This window comes from Vitis vinifera, chromosome 19, assembly GCF_030704535.1.
Source record: "Vitis vinifera cultivar Pinot Noir 40024 chromosome 19, ASM3070453v1".
NCBI lineage: Eukaryota > Viridiplantae > Streptophyta > Magnoliopsida > Vitales > Vitaceae > Vitis > Vitis vinifera.
This window is the reverse complement of record NC_081823.1, coordinates 3,548,976-3,563,943: the sequence shown is the minus strand read 5'-3', so window position 1 is coordinate 3,563,943 and position 14,968 is coordinate 3,548,976. Positions and strand designations below refer to the sequence as shown.

Here is a 14,968-nt window from a genome sequence, read left to right as displayed (position 1 = left end):
CCTCCAAATACCATATTTTAGATCTTAGGATATATTTTTTGGAAAAAAATTGTTTTCATAATAAAAGTGAAAGAACAAGTAATTAATATTGTTTGTGTGATTCATTGAGGTTTGAAAATTATATTTTAAAAATAATTTGTATTAAATTTATGGGTACCTGAGATATTTTTAAAATTTAAATTAGATAAAACTTTATTAATTTATTGTATGGTATTTAAAAACTTTATTAAATAAAAATTGTAATTTTTTTAAAGGTTTGTTCGGAAGTTGAGCGCAAGAAAAAAGAGGGTAATTTGGATATAAATGGATTCGAAATTATTTTTAGGATTGGAAAGAGTTGTCTTAAAAAATCCAAAGTTGGGTTCTCTCATATTTTACATATTATGAACCCAAAACATATTTTTCCCGTAGTGTTTTTAAATACTTTTTTTTATGAAAGAAAATTAAAATTATAATTCCCATTAACATTTTAAGCATTCTAAGAAGAAAAAAAAAATTCTAAAACCATTGATTCCTATTAATGTTTTTATGTTTGTAAAACACATGGAAAAGACTATTTCCATAAATGCTTTTACGATTTCTTTGAGGAAAAACCTAAAAATGCTGTTCCTATAAATATTTTTAAGGGATTTTAAAAATCTTGAAAATATTTTATTTCTATTAATGATTTTATTTTTTTCAGAAAAAAATCTTAAAACAGGGAATTACATTTTTTGGAAAATAAAAATCAAGCTATTATTTCGTTCACCAAAAAATAAATGCTGATTTTAGAATATTTTTCATTTTTATGGATCCTTAAATTGGGAATACGTGTTTGAAAGGTCCAAGATTGGTCTGAAACCTCGCGTCAGTCACATGGAAATGGCGTAATTGTAATCTCAGTGGAATCGATCATAATCGATTACGTCGTCTCAAGTCTAATCAAATCGTCTACCGAGTTTCTTGACTTTATTTTGAAATGGGAAAAAAATGAATGAAGATAATGACAGCGTTATTTGGGCTCCAAATATCTGTTTTGGAGCCAGCCCTCCTAAATCAAACTCAGAGACATCTAGGAAAATCAAAATTTGCATGATTCTGGAGGTGGGTCTCTCACATTAGGCTGATTCGCATCTGGGTATGGGCTTAAATCGTCCAAATTTAGCCATGGATAATGCCATGTACTCAGAGGAATTGGCTGTTGCCGTTAGAGTTGTCCATATGGCGTGTTGTTTGTGCCAGAGAGTGCAGGATGGGTTGGTTGGGACGAGCAGTGAGCAGGTGAAGTCCAAGGATGATGATTCACCTGTTACAGTTGCAGGTATTTTTTTATTTCCTTTGTTTTCAATCCCCATTTTGTTGAATTGGGTTCTGTTCTTTTGCGGGTTAGGCTTTGAATTCTGTGTTTGTGATTGGGTTTGTTTTGGTTCTGGTTTTGGTTTTTGGGTGTTGGGTGATTTGCATTTGGAATATGCTGTCTAATTACCGGCGATTTTGTGTTTATGATCTATTTGCTTGCTGAGAAAATGTGAGAACAAAAATGAAAATTAGAATTTTGGGTCATGGATTTCATTTATCTGGGGTCCGATTGTGCAAAAACCTCCTCTCAATTATGCTTGAAATGAGGGGCATTTTGTTAGGCTTGAAATGACCTGCATTTGGGGTGTGGGGTCTGACTGACATATATTTTTCAGTTTTTTGGTTGCTGAGACAGAAGTAAATAAAAAATTTTGGTCTTAGGAGTAATAAAGAATGGTTTAGGTAATGTGTGTTTATCATTTTGGGAGCCAAAACATTGTAAAACATACTATTCATAAGTTCATTTTCCATTCAAACAGAAGGTAAATCTTTGTAGTGTGCCTGCATATATTTACAGTGGAGTCCGGAATTTTTTTTTTTTTTTTTTGATAAATACAGTGGAGTCCGGAATTTAACTTCACAAAGTTTAGGGAAATGTTGACAAACTTGTTCTGGTTGATGTTGAATTGCTTTCTGTTTAAGTATTATACCGGCCAGGTGGTGAAGTGTTGTATGTTTGAGGGGTGGGGGTTGAAGGAAACCTGCATATTTTTAGATTTTGTTGTTTTTCCTCTTTCTTCCTTTAATTTGGATTGAATTACTGAAGAATCTTTTTGTGAGGATTATGGAGGACATATTCGATTCTTGAGGGGAGTTACTGCCCTGAGCACTCATGAACCATCCAAGGAGCTCTAAAAAATTATTTGTTCCATGATGGTATTTATGATAAAACCTATGACTAGTGAAATTCTAACAGATTTAGATTTGTAGTTTTTCTTATTCTCTCATAGGAAGGGTTAAACATGGAAGAATGAGCATGAGAGATGATGCTTATGACCCAATCGATGAATGAAGCACAGAATATTTGACATAATTGGGTTCATTATTGGGTTTATTTAGGAGCATAAGCTAGTTTTTTTTAGCATATCAAGCGTTGTAGTTAAAACTGGCTCTAGTATATTTAAAATCTGTCCTTTTGGAACATGTGCCATGCTAGGATCCCATCATTCTCTGTTTCTCATTCTTTCCAGCCTGATCATAAACTGAACAAGAGAAGTCATGATCAGAAATGGAATAGAACCAGTTACTTTGTTAGTGTGATGTATTACATGGCAGCACCATAAATGCAAAGTTACAGGATGTGAATCACTAAATGGGCAGGAAATTGCGTTTAGCTTTTGTTTCCTTGGTAACCTTCAGCATATGTCAAATTTCTTGCAGAAAAGTAAAAGAACCTCCCAGTATTTTATCCTATATCTTCTTGAAATAATACATTAAAATAAATGCTAATTTCTATAATATATGATTATAATTGACATTATTGAAAAATCCAATGTGGCATGGGGAGTTGACTTTAGAGTGTATCTCTTCTGGTGCTGTTTGCTTCATCTGTTCATAGAGGTGGACCATTGAGATGTAGAGGGCCCAGATGAGAGCTTTTTGTAGTCCTAGTGTCCTAGGTTTAGTAGGAGCCCCTTTGATTGAGAATTGCAGATGGTGGAGGAGTTTTTGCACCTTTTGAGCTTGATTCTCCTTAAAGTTAATTTTGACCATAAGTTGGTGGGAAGGAATCAGGAAGGACATTGTCTCAATAAGGTCCTGCTGCAAGTATTTGTGTCCAAAAGTTGTTTCCGCTTTTCCATCTGGAGAGATTTGGTCTTCTAAGGTGCTCTCTAAGATTAGTTTCTTTGAATTGGAGGCGATGTAGTAATAGCTTTGCTGGCTGTCGATCTGTACACCCTAGGGTTGGGTTTGTAGGGTCTGGGTTTGCTATACATGTATAGGCCTTTTGTCCTTTTTGTATAGCCCTCCTGGTTTAGTGGAGGTTTTAGTTTTTTGGTCAGGTTTGTACTTCATGGGGAGAACTTTTCATCCTTCTCATGTTTTTCTCTTTTAATACAATTGTTCGTCTTTGATAAAAAAAAATGGAGGTGGTGTAGGGAAAAACCATCGTAGTTGATCATCTAAAGAGAAGAGGTTGGCCTTTGCTAAATAGGTTTTGTCTTTGAAACCAACAGGAAGATTAGGTCAACCATATTCTCATCCATTTCTGGTGGTTGTCGTTTTTTCGTGTATGGTGTTTTCTTTGTTAGGCCCTCCCAAAGAAGTTTTGTGTGTCTTTATGGGTGGAATGACAGTTTTGCCAGTAAAATTAGAAAGATAGCTCAAAAAATGGCCTCTTTATTCTTATTTCGTACTATTCGGAAAGAGAAGATAAAAATATTTGAAGGCTCATACTGCACTTTATTGCTGGTGAAAGCCCTCTTTTTATTGCCGGTGAAAGCCCTCTTTTCCTAGTCCTTGCTTTCTTTGTTGAGCTGCTAGCAGTGGGGGGTGCAGTTTATGTTTGGAAATGATCTACTCCTTGCTTGATTTTGTAGATAGTTTGTGTAGGGGGTTGTCTTCTAATATGTGGCTGTTGTTTGGCTAATTCCATTTTTTCAACCTTGGTGCACCTAGTCTACTTCCCATGTACTAGGATTGCACCTCTTTTGTGTTTGGTGTCAATTAATGCATAGAACATCTTTTCTGTTTGGTGTCAATTAATGCATATTTGTCATCCATTTGCCTATGAAAAAAATTCAGATTCCAAATCCTTGTACACTATCCTTTTTTAAGGTACTAAATTCTTTTTCTTCTCCTGATATACCCTGCTTTCTATGCTGCTATTTTGTCTGTCTCTTTGGTGGGAAATATGCCGATTGCAGATTTGATTCTTGGGGACCAAAATGTTCGACTTCTTTTCAGTTTTTAATATAGTAGTTAGCAATTTGGTTTAATAGCTAGTAAGGTTTTCTCCATGGTCACATTGCCTTTATCTTTCATATTTTTCCTTGTTGGTTGTCGTTGTCGCTGTACTGAGTCACAATGAAAAAAATTACTGCATAAAAGGTTTTTGTATTGTCATGTATAGTGTAATGCTATCAACTTGTTATAGTAAACTAGAAATTGGTAAGAGCTGCTATTATTTGATCATAGTGCTGGTGCGACTGTAAGCTTTGTTTCTACTTTGTAACCCATTATTATATGTAAATATTTTTAAATGGAGAATGATAATATGCTCTCTACAAATATACTATCTGTTCAATTTCCATGGATATAAAGTTTCTCGACCTCTTGATTCTGAATCTATAGCTTGTTGTACTATATCGTGTTTGCCTATTCTCATGCTTGATGGGATGATGTTCTTGATGCCACTGCATGAACAGATTGGAGTGTGCAAGCAACTGTTAGCTGGATATTGGCGGAAGTGTTTGGAAGTCAAAATGTGTCCATTGTTGCAGAAGAAGAGATCCAAACTCTTTCCAAACCTGATTCAGCCGATTTATTGGAAGCGGTGGTGAACACAGTTAATGAATGCTTATCTGAAGCACCTAAGTTTGGTCTCAAATGCCCAGATAAAGCCCTCAGGACATCACAAGTTCTTGATGCCATCAGCCGATGCAACTCAACTGGAGGGCCCAAGGGAAGGCATTGGATACTTGACCCTGTTGATGGAACATTAGGGTTTGTACGAGGGGATCAGTATGCTGTAGCTCTAGCCTTGATTGAGGATGGAAAGGTTGTCATTGGAGTTCTTGGTTGCCCTAATTACCCAATGAACAAGGAATGGCTAAATTACCACAATAAATTCTACCAAGCTATGTCAAAACAGTCCCCACCCGCTTCTGATTCATGGGAGAAGGGATGTGTTATGTATGCAAGGAGAGGAAGTGGTGAAGCATGGATGCAGCCAATGGTCCTGGGAGATCAGAAGCTTGAGTGGCCAAACTCTGCAAGATTGATTAAAGTTTCTTCCATTGACAATCCAGCAATGGCTACTTTTTGTGAACCGGTGGAGAAGGCAAATTCAAACCACTCCTTCACAAAGGGACTTGTTCACAGTGTTGGGCTTAGGTTTGTATGCCCGTCATCTCCCTCTTGTTACAAATTTGAAGTCTAATACCGTCTACTTGAAAAGTTGGAATAAATGCCTATAATTTGATTTTGATATACTAGGAATGGAGTCTGAATTGTGTTATAGACTTAGAGGTCAATGGTAAGATTTGAAGTTAAATTCACCCTTTAGGATGCTTTTACCAATATGTTAGGATGGCTTCGACCATTAAATTGTCTAACTTGGGCTATGCCTAAAATTGATTCTCATAAATATATTTCTATATTCCAATGGCAGAAAGCAGCCTTTGCGCGTCTATAGCATGGTGAAGTATGCAGCCATAGCCCGGGGAGATGCTGAGATTTTTATGAAGTTTGCAAGAGCTGGATACAAGGAGAAGATATGGGATCATGCTGCTGGTGTCCTCATTGTAGAAGAGGCTGGTGGTGTGGTAACTGATGCTGGAGGGCGTCCACTGGACTTCTCGAGGGGAATATACCTAGAAGGTCTTGATCGGGGCATCATTGTTTGCTCTGGTGCTGCACTGCATGAGAAAATCATTGGTGCTGTTTATGCTAGCTGGGACTCTTCCAATCTTTGAGGCCTTTGGTACTTGGCCAATACATCAATGCAGCCATATTTTGATACTTTTGATAGGGTAAGGTCATCACATTCATAAGTAATTTGATCTATTGTAGAACTCTATTTGATTCTCCACAAGCCATTTTTGACATGTCTACTTGAGCCAAAATTGAAGAGACTCTTTTGATTTGGTTAGTCATGCAAGATGACTTCAACTGATTCTGGTTTTCTCTCCATGATTTATTCAGACAGATTTTGGTCAAAGAAGTGATATAGTTATGCAAGAAGACTTGGTTGGCTATAGTCTACGGCTTGAATTGTCTGAAAATTTTGCTTATAAATAATTGGCCACAATTCATGCTAGAATTTGAAAATCTATGTATAGATTTGAATGAAAAAAATCAATAAACTTGTTTCCTTCTGAAATATGGTGTTCATCCAACTTGGCATACAATCAGTTTCAGAATTCCCTCATTCGCCCATGGTTGCTTCCTATATTTAACTTTGAATTTCTGAAAATATTTCAGGGAAAGGACAGATGAGAAGACATTAGACAGTGTTCATTCATGTGATTTTGATAATGCTCCATACAATTCTCAGGAGTTGAGTTGAGGAGACATAAAAGAGGTATTTTGCTTTTTTCCTTTCTACCTCATTGAAGAGCATGATTTTTAGTTCAATTGCTCTGTTCTTCATCACTGGTATGTTGAGGTGTAGGATTTATACTCATAAATCAATCCCAGACTGTAATTCATATCTGGTGCTGAAATTAAGGCTGCAACTGGAGGAATATATTGAGTTCATAATCATCTGAGGGAGAGCTTCAATCAAGTTGAACATGCATTGATTAAGAATATTGTGTTTAAAAAATAGTAAAAATTGTTATTAAAGCATGAAATTTTAAAATACAGCTTAAAAGTTTGTTAATACTTTTAGTAATATATATGAGTTGAAGCAAAATAGGAGGACTTCTTTTGAAGCCAAAGAATTGGAAGGATGATTGATAAGACAGTTGCTGCTGTGGCAACTTCATCATATGTATGAACAACAGAAGAAAAAGACTCTAGCACCCAATACGTGAGCTGTTGTAAGTTTCTGCAAGTGGGGCCGAAGATTAGACTTCTTTTCTCTTTGGATAATTTTTTTTTATGACCGCATCTGTCTCAACCAGTACTGGGTGATCAAGACCTTGAGGATTAGATTTCCATTCCCCTTGGGTAGTTTTTCTTTTTATAACCAAGCAACTTTCATGACTGAGCCCTTTCAACTTTCTATGGGAATTCAAACCTTAGAGTGCCGACCGCACCTATCACAACTAGCATTAGAGCCCTTCGTCCTTTCCATGAGGACCCAAATCTCAGTGTGTTGATCACTTCTGCCATAATTGGATACTTAATGCAGTCAACCAATGGTAGGAATAGAACTTGGGATCGTGTGTCAATCACATAATCAATTGAGCACTTGATGGGCTTTTCTCCTTGGATAATTTTTAGAAGTGTGGGCTGCAGAATAAACTTCAAGAGAGGCACTACTATTTTGTAATATGTTATTGCAAACTTTAATCTCAACAAAGCCCTTCTAATTCCTCACTGCATATTTCCACAAGCCATGGTGAGAAACATCCATCCTCTACCACTCGCACTTGCTCCGTGTTAAGATATGCATATTGAACCTAAAAGGCCACGAAGGTCTCGTGAGTCATCTTTCCACAATTTGCATGTTTATGAGTCAAAAAAGGGTTGTTTGCATTTGCTTGTGTCTCTCTCTTCTGTCTCTCCATGTTGTGAGGATGGGGCCACACATGAGGAAGAGTGTTTAAAATATGCATATTAAACCCAAATCATCCCGTAAATTTAAGTTTTTAGGAAAATTGGTAATATAACACTCAACAACCCTTTTTATGTTAATCAACTAATTTTCGATTTCTCTCGGGTTTTTTCCAAGCCTCAACCTTTGCATATTGCAGACAATACTACACCCATCACGGCCGGCTGTTGGTATGAGTTTCCTGAAACGCCAATAAGTAAAAATTTTGTTGATTATTGAGGTCATTTTTGTTGTCACATCTCCTAAAGTCGTTGAAGAGTTCCAAAGGAGTGAGAACAAAAGAACTAACCAATGGGATGACCCATGAATGGCAACTAAAAACTAACCAATGGTTCAAGGGATGCGGTCAACTACCATGATCAATTTCAATAACAGTATTGACTCTTAAGAGTGTCGGTAATGTGTAGGCAATGATGATCATTTCGTATCGAAGATTTCCGACTAAGGATCCAATTCATAGGGAGCCAACCTTGCTGCTACAATGCACCCTTTTGTCATGCACAACGCCAAGCAGTACCTTGATTTTGAAAAGCATTTGAATTCGGGTTTGCTTATTGTCAGCAGCAGTTTGTGGGTACTTAAAAACTCCTTAAAACAATTCCCTTCAATTTTAAAATATTGGGTCATGTGGTTCAGTCCACTTGGAACTCCAAACCCATTTTCAAGACATTGAATGTCTCTCTCCACTCCCTAATATCATCTTCTCCGGAGGAAAAAAATGTCTACACCATGAACATCCCTCCTCCACACAGTGCAGATGTTTCAAGTTTTCAATGAAGTGGCTGTGATAGTTCAAACACTCAGGAAACTCACCAATGATTCACATGTATGTTCTTCAGTGGTTCACTCATCCATGTTTGCCCATAATTTGTCCTACAATTCTTTCCCCAAACCACTACCTACGAAGATATTTGTACTATAAAGTTATCAAAATTTAAAATTTGAGATTTTTTTCTACAGAGATTCAAGGCAGTAGGGCAAGAATGTTGACTTTGATGCGAGTAGACAAGCTTATAGGTTCCCCACAAGCCTATGCGACAACTCTTCATCCTCTAAAAAGCCTAAAAGGGTGACCCTAAAGAAAAACAAAGAAAGAAGCCTATCAAAATCCTTTTAAGTTGAAGGCAGTAAAAGTCGAGAAAAAAGATACATTGTTAGAGATTGTCTTCCACCTAAAAACAACAAAAATGTCATGCAAGTGACTTTGAATTATTCCAAGTTCGAAAATAATGAACCCCAGGTTTTAATAATAGTTAGAATAATAATTTGGTTGCTTTCGTAGCCTTGTTATCAAAATCCCAAAAAATTGAATAAAAAAATTTAGTTCAAAAAAGAAGGGGAATTTGATGATTTTCAAGAAGTATTTAAAGCTAAAATATCATGAAAGTTATGAGAATGTAAAACTTAAACAAATTTAAAGGAGAACGAATTTTGTCATTGAGTCTATAAAATCCGAAAAAAAAAAAGAAGAATTAAATGATAAATTAAATTTATATGAATCTCATGAAAGTGATATAGCTAATAGAATCAAGGAACTATTAATTAAAAAAGAAATTTTAATTAAAAAATTTAAGTGTCTTGAATCTAAATGTCTTAACATTATGATAAAGAATAAACGTCTTTCTTTGAAGTTAGATCAACTCAAAAACAAACTAGTAAGTTGATCTGAAAATTTCCCCCCTAATTCCAAGGTGTTAACTAAAATGATTCAAAAATGAAAAGCTTTTAGAGATAGTAGAGATTTAAGGGAAAAACTACTTTTATGAAACATGTAGAATGCTCCTTTTTTGGGGAATCAACATCAAAGCAAACTCTTAAACATAAAGTATATAAGAAAATTAGACATTTTGCTACCAAGTTGTGGTATCACATCCCAAATAAAAGGAAATGTTCTTAAAGTTATATATATATATATATATAAGCTCCTTTAAACCTTGAAGGGGTATTTTAAAATCACGAGGGCCTTTGGGTATAAGGAAAACAATATCTACATAATTAAAAGTAGATTGTTACAAATGATATTAGAATCGATATTCGTTCCTAATGTGAAAGTTTGTTTAGTCCCGTAAGCAGTGTCTTTCTACCATTCCATATGACACAATAAAGACATTGTGTTTGCATTATGGAAATGATTGTAATATCTCACATTGAATAAGAGAAGAAAAAAAATTATGTGCTAGATATATATAGGTTTCTCCTAATTATGTAAATACGTTTTAATGATATAAGACTTTTTTAAATATAAAATAAATAATATCTACATGGTTGGAACCAGTTACCAAATATCTATTCAAAGTGATTTATTATAGCATATTAGTGATGATATATTTTACACTTAAAAATTATGGAACATTTCATAATAATAATAATAATAATATAATAACAAAATTATTTAATATTTTTTATAAAAATGAATAATATATTAATGAGATATGGAAAGAGAAGGTTTAGAGAAATATGAAAATAAAAAAATAAGTAATGAAATTATTTAAAATTCTTTATGAAAAGGAATAATATGGAAAGAAAAAGATAGAGAGAAATATAAAAATAGAAGGTCTAGACCTTACTATAACAATAATATTAAGAAAATATAATACATGAGATATATTAGGAAATTTTAATACATGAAAGAATATTTTGGGGAAAAAAAGTGTAAATATATAATAAAGGGAGAATTATGTTTTGGGGGTAGATGGGCCCTCAAATTAACAAAAGGTTCATGTAACTCTTCAAATTGAGCCCCAGACCCAATGAAAGTATGGAAATTGAGTTGAAGGATATCATCCTTTCGTATTTCTAAAAATGCCCTTTATTGATTTTGAGAAAAAAATTAATATTTTTGAAAAATACTTTTATTTAATTTAATATTTTAAAAAAATACTTTTATGTAATTTAATATTTTTTAAAATAATTTTATTTAATTTAATATTTTTTAAAATAATTTTATTTAATTTAATATTTTTTTTAAAATAAATTTATTTAATTTAATATTTTAAAATTTTTTAATTTAATATTTTTGAAAAAAATTTAATTTAATTTAATATTTAAAAAAATATTTAATTTAATATTTTTGAAAACTACTTTTATTTAATTTAGTATTTTTGAAAAAAAAATTATTTAACTTAATTTTATAAAATATTTTATATATGTTCTTAAAAGGTATATTTGTCCATTACTATTTCATATCCTTCAACTCAATTTGAAGAGTTATATGGACCTTTTGTTAATTTGGGGGTCCATCTACCCCCAAAACATAATTCTCCCTATAATAAATGAGTCATATTGAAAATTTTCAACATGTGAAAGGGTATTTGAAGGATGAAAAAGTTTTGATTTTTTGAAATTTTTATACACCCAATAGATATAAATACATATATAAAAATAAAAAATAAATAAATAAATAAAAATTCCCTGTCAACAGGATGAATCAGATGTTTTCTAGCCTAATCCAATGATGGGGTACTGATTCAATAGAGACTTGGTTCATGCCTGCAAACAATTATATTAATCGAATAATATATGTCCATATTTTACTATTTCTTTTATTTAATAAATTATATGAAATATTTCTTAATATGAAGCCTTCCCCACATCTTAAGATACTAATTAATATTAAGTCAATGTTAAGCAGGATCTGGACAGTGTCAATTGGATTAGGTAGGTTATGACCCTGCCCATATCATTCCCTGGAAAGTACTTTATTAAAATAAAAAATAAAAAATAAAAATTCTTTTTGTTTCTCTCATTTTTACCTTTTTTGACAAATTCAATTATGTGATTTACTATTTTTAATTTAAAATAGTAAGTATTTATGCTATATATATTTGATTGAAAAGGCAAAAGAAAATTACTTAGTAAATAAAAATCTTATAGAATATGTATGATACTTAAACGACAATTTATATTGGTAGGTCATGTTTGTATCGTGTCAAAACTTATACATTTTACAAAATAGGTCAACACAAACACGATATAAATAATAATTAGGTTGAAAAAATAAACTCAAATCTCACTTAGTTATTAACCGGATAACATATCTTGTAACCTATTTAATTCATTTATGAAATGAGTTCTTTTATTTTAATAATTAAGTTGAGTCAAAACTTGTATAAGTTTATATGATTAATATCTCAATCAGACATGTTTATAATTAAATTAACTTATTTATTTAAAAATAAATTTAAAATAGTTAAATATAGGTTAAACAATTTAAAATTATAATTAAATTAATCATACAAGTTAACCTAAAAACTACTTATTTATTAAATGGATAATACAAATCAACTCAAAATTATGATATAAATAATTCAACTTAAGTCGAATTAAAACTTATATAAGTATATATGATTAATATCTTGATCAAACATATTTATAATTAAATTGACTTATTTATTTAAAATAGTTAAATATATGTTAAATAATTTAAAATTATAATTAGATTAATCATACAAATTAACATAAAAACTACACATTTATTAAACGGGTTATACAAATCAACTCGATCAACTCAAAATTATGTTAAGAGATCGCATCAAACTTTATTACTCCTAAGCTAAAAAATGCATTCAATAAAAATAGAATGACTAGTGACTACCACTATTTTTTTAACCATGGAAAGTACTTTCATGTTTAATTTTGGAATATTTTTCATTCTTACTTATGAGGAAGAAATTTGCTTTCCGTACAAGAAATAAAAAACTCCATGACATCAAGTGTGGATCGAACTTTGAATGGGTCTTGTCAAAAACCAATTTTATATGAAGCTACATCTAATCCCAAAGCATAATTTAATCATTCATAGAAATATCTTATTGTAGGAAAGATCTAAAGACGCGTATGAATGCCTAGGGTTGTACGCCAAAGTATAGAATATGGTATGGTATGACTTTGTCTAGCCATATCCCATATGCAAAGCTGCCCAGACACCACCTAGCTTTGATGCCCACTGTCTAATCATCAAAATATCAACATAATTAATTAATTAATTATATTGTCACCAAAGAGTTTGTCAAATTTACCGCTGACACCAGAAAGAAAAGCTTGGACTACTGGAAGCCATTTGGCATTTTGTGGCTTGAAATAATTCTACTACTTCATATGCTTCTGAAAAGTGGAGAGTGAAGGGGCCGTGTAATATTCAAACTATGTCTTACATCAATTTCTTACGGATAGGTGTCACCTCCTATCTTCTTTATTTTCATGTCAATTTCATTCTAAATTTGTTTTGCCGACAGAAAATAAAGATTTCAATTTTATCAAATTTTGTTATTTTTATTTTTATTTTCTAAAATCAATTTCCAAAATTTGATTTTACTTTTGGATGAGGTATTTTTTGAAAATATATTTTAATTATTTATTTGAAGAATATTGAATTGAATAAGAATAGCCGGTGGGAAGGCTAGATGGGAGGTTCATTTAGACCGGTCTGCCCCGGCCGGGTGCGACTTAGAGGGTTAGGACGCAGCGCAGCACAGTAGCAGGGTCGTGTCTTCCTCAACGGGTCGCTTTCTTTCACCATACTCACCACCCACCACTACTTCTCTCCCTTTTCCAAAAAGAATCCTGGGCCTACCTTAATTAAGTCCGTATCACATCTAATCTTTGCATTAAAATTCATTACCAACGTTTTTTTGTATGCCAAAACTGCCCTTGGACAAAATATTCCATGCATTTTTCTCGAGGGGAAAGGGATGAGTAGTTGGGTAATTGAAAAGGAGTCGCCGTGTTCGGACTTTAGTTGAGGAAGATGGACTTTATGGCCTGATATCCAGGGAACAGAATGGAGTGCCCTCACTGCCCGCTTCATGCCTTCATCAAATAGATACTTACAAAACTTTCATCATCCTTCCCCTTGATTTGCGGATACTTACCCATCACACTTGCCTCGCTCCCTCTCATCCCCTTCATGCTTTTCTCTGCTTTTATGGTTTTTCTTTTTCTTTTTTTTTTATTTTTATCATTATTTATACTATTAAAAGTAATTATTTTTTTTAATATTCAATTAATATATATAAAGAGAGAGAGAAATCTCTCATTTTAATGTATTAATTCAATTAGATAAATTAAACAAAGGTTTTATTTGCTGTACTAGAGGGTAAAATAAGATGGTTTGTTAAGTCCGTGATATTATAAGTGATTTTTAAAATTTTTAAAAATATTTTTTAAATTTAGTTGAATACCTAATCTTTTTCTCAAAAATATTTTTAAAGTTTAAAATGTTTTCTTAAATCACTGCAAAATTAGAAAAATATTTGTCTTTCTTATCGTATACACGTGTACTTGGAACAATTTCAAACAAAAAAAAAAAGTTTTTCTAAATTTATTAAGAGTTTTTACACTTGGTCAATTTTATTGAAAGAGCTTATAACTTAAGAAGAAAACGTTTAATATACAATTTAACAGAATGTTGCTTTTGTAATAATTTTATTTAAGCTTATGTAAGAAATTCTTTTGGGTATGTTTAGTTCTAAAATAAAAAAAACAAAAAGAAAAATCAAAATTTAAATTCAATATCAATAAATATTTTTATATGTTGCTATAAATTAATACAATTTTTTTTTTCATTTTTTACATATAAAGTAAGTAATTTAAAAATGTATAAATTTCTTATTAATTTTAATTTAATTTAATTTTTCATCTACTTTTTTTAATAAAATCAAATTTAAGAAAACCACTTCATTTCTAATAAAAATTTTATAATATATAATTTAAAATTTATGATATTGGCTTCAATTTCATATTTCAAATAAAAGTCAAAAATAGAAAAATATATTTAATAAGAGATAAAAATATCATTTTTCTTACCATATTTTACTAAAATTAATTTATTAAAAAAACCCAATTGTCCATGTTAAAGATATGATGTTCATGAAATGCAAAGCACCCTAACATATTGCAACTTTACTTTATCATGCAAAGCTGAACCACATGTATATGGTCCAGTCAAAATACAGGAAGGCCTGATTGAAGGATTTGGCCCCTAGATTTGAGATCTCCCACTCTTAATTTTTCAAAATCTACACTTGGGGATTGACTTTTTAACCGTCAGAAAGTCAATTTAGGTACAGAGCCCCATGCAGAGCAGTCACAAAATTCACCAAATTCACCCACCTTTCCCTTTCCTTTTTTATTTATTTTTTATTTTTTATTTTTTTCCCAACCCCCTATAATACATAACTCCAAAAT

At 32.1% G+C, this 14,968-nt stretch overlaps 1 protein-coding gene across 5 annotated transcripts; it reads left to right on the top strand.

Annotated features, from left to right (window-relative positions):
- The first annotated feature begins 666 nt into the window (after window positions 1-666).
- On the top strand, window positions 667-6,765 carry LOC100264076 (PAP-specific phosphatase HAL2-like). 5 transcript variants are annotated; one of them, XR_009465279.1, is made up of 5 exons: window positions 812-1,300; window positions 4,707-5,394; window positions 5,672-6,032; window positions 6,484-6,583; window positions 6,674-6,765. XR_009465279.1 is itself a non-coding variant. In XM_059735415.1 (3 exons), the coding sequence occupies exons 1-3, from the start codon at window positions 1,120-1,122 to the stop codon at window positions 5,973-5,975; spliced, it is 1,173 nt and encodes a 390-aa protein (XP_059591398.1). In that variant the 5' UTR covers window positions 812-1,119; the 3' UTR covers window positions 5,976-6,382. The 5 variants fall into 5 exon arrangements, 1 of the variants encoding a protein (XP_059591398.1); XR_009465280.1 differs by having other exon boundaries at window positions 667-1,300; window positions 6,484-6,765; XR_009465278.1 differs by lacking the exons at window positions 6,484-6,583; window positions 6,674-6,765 and adding an exon at window positions 6,209-6,382.
- The last annotated feature ends 8,203 nt before the right edge of the window (window positions 6,766-14,968 follow it).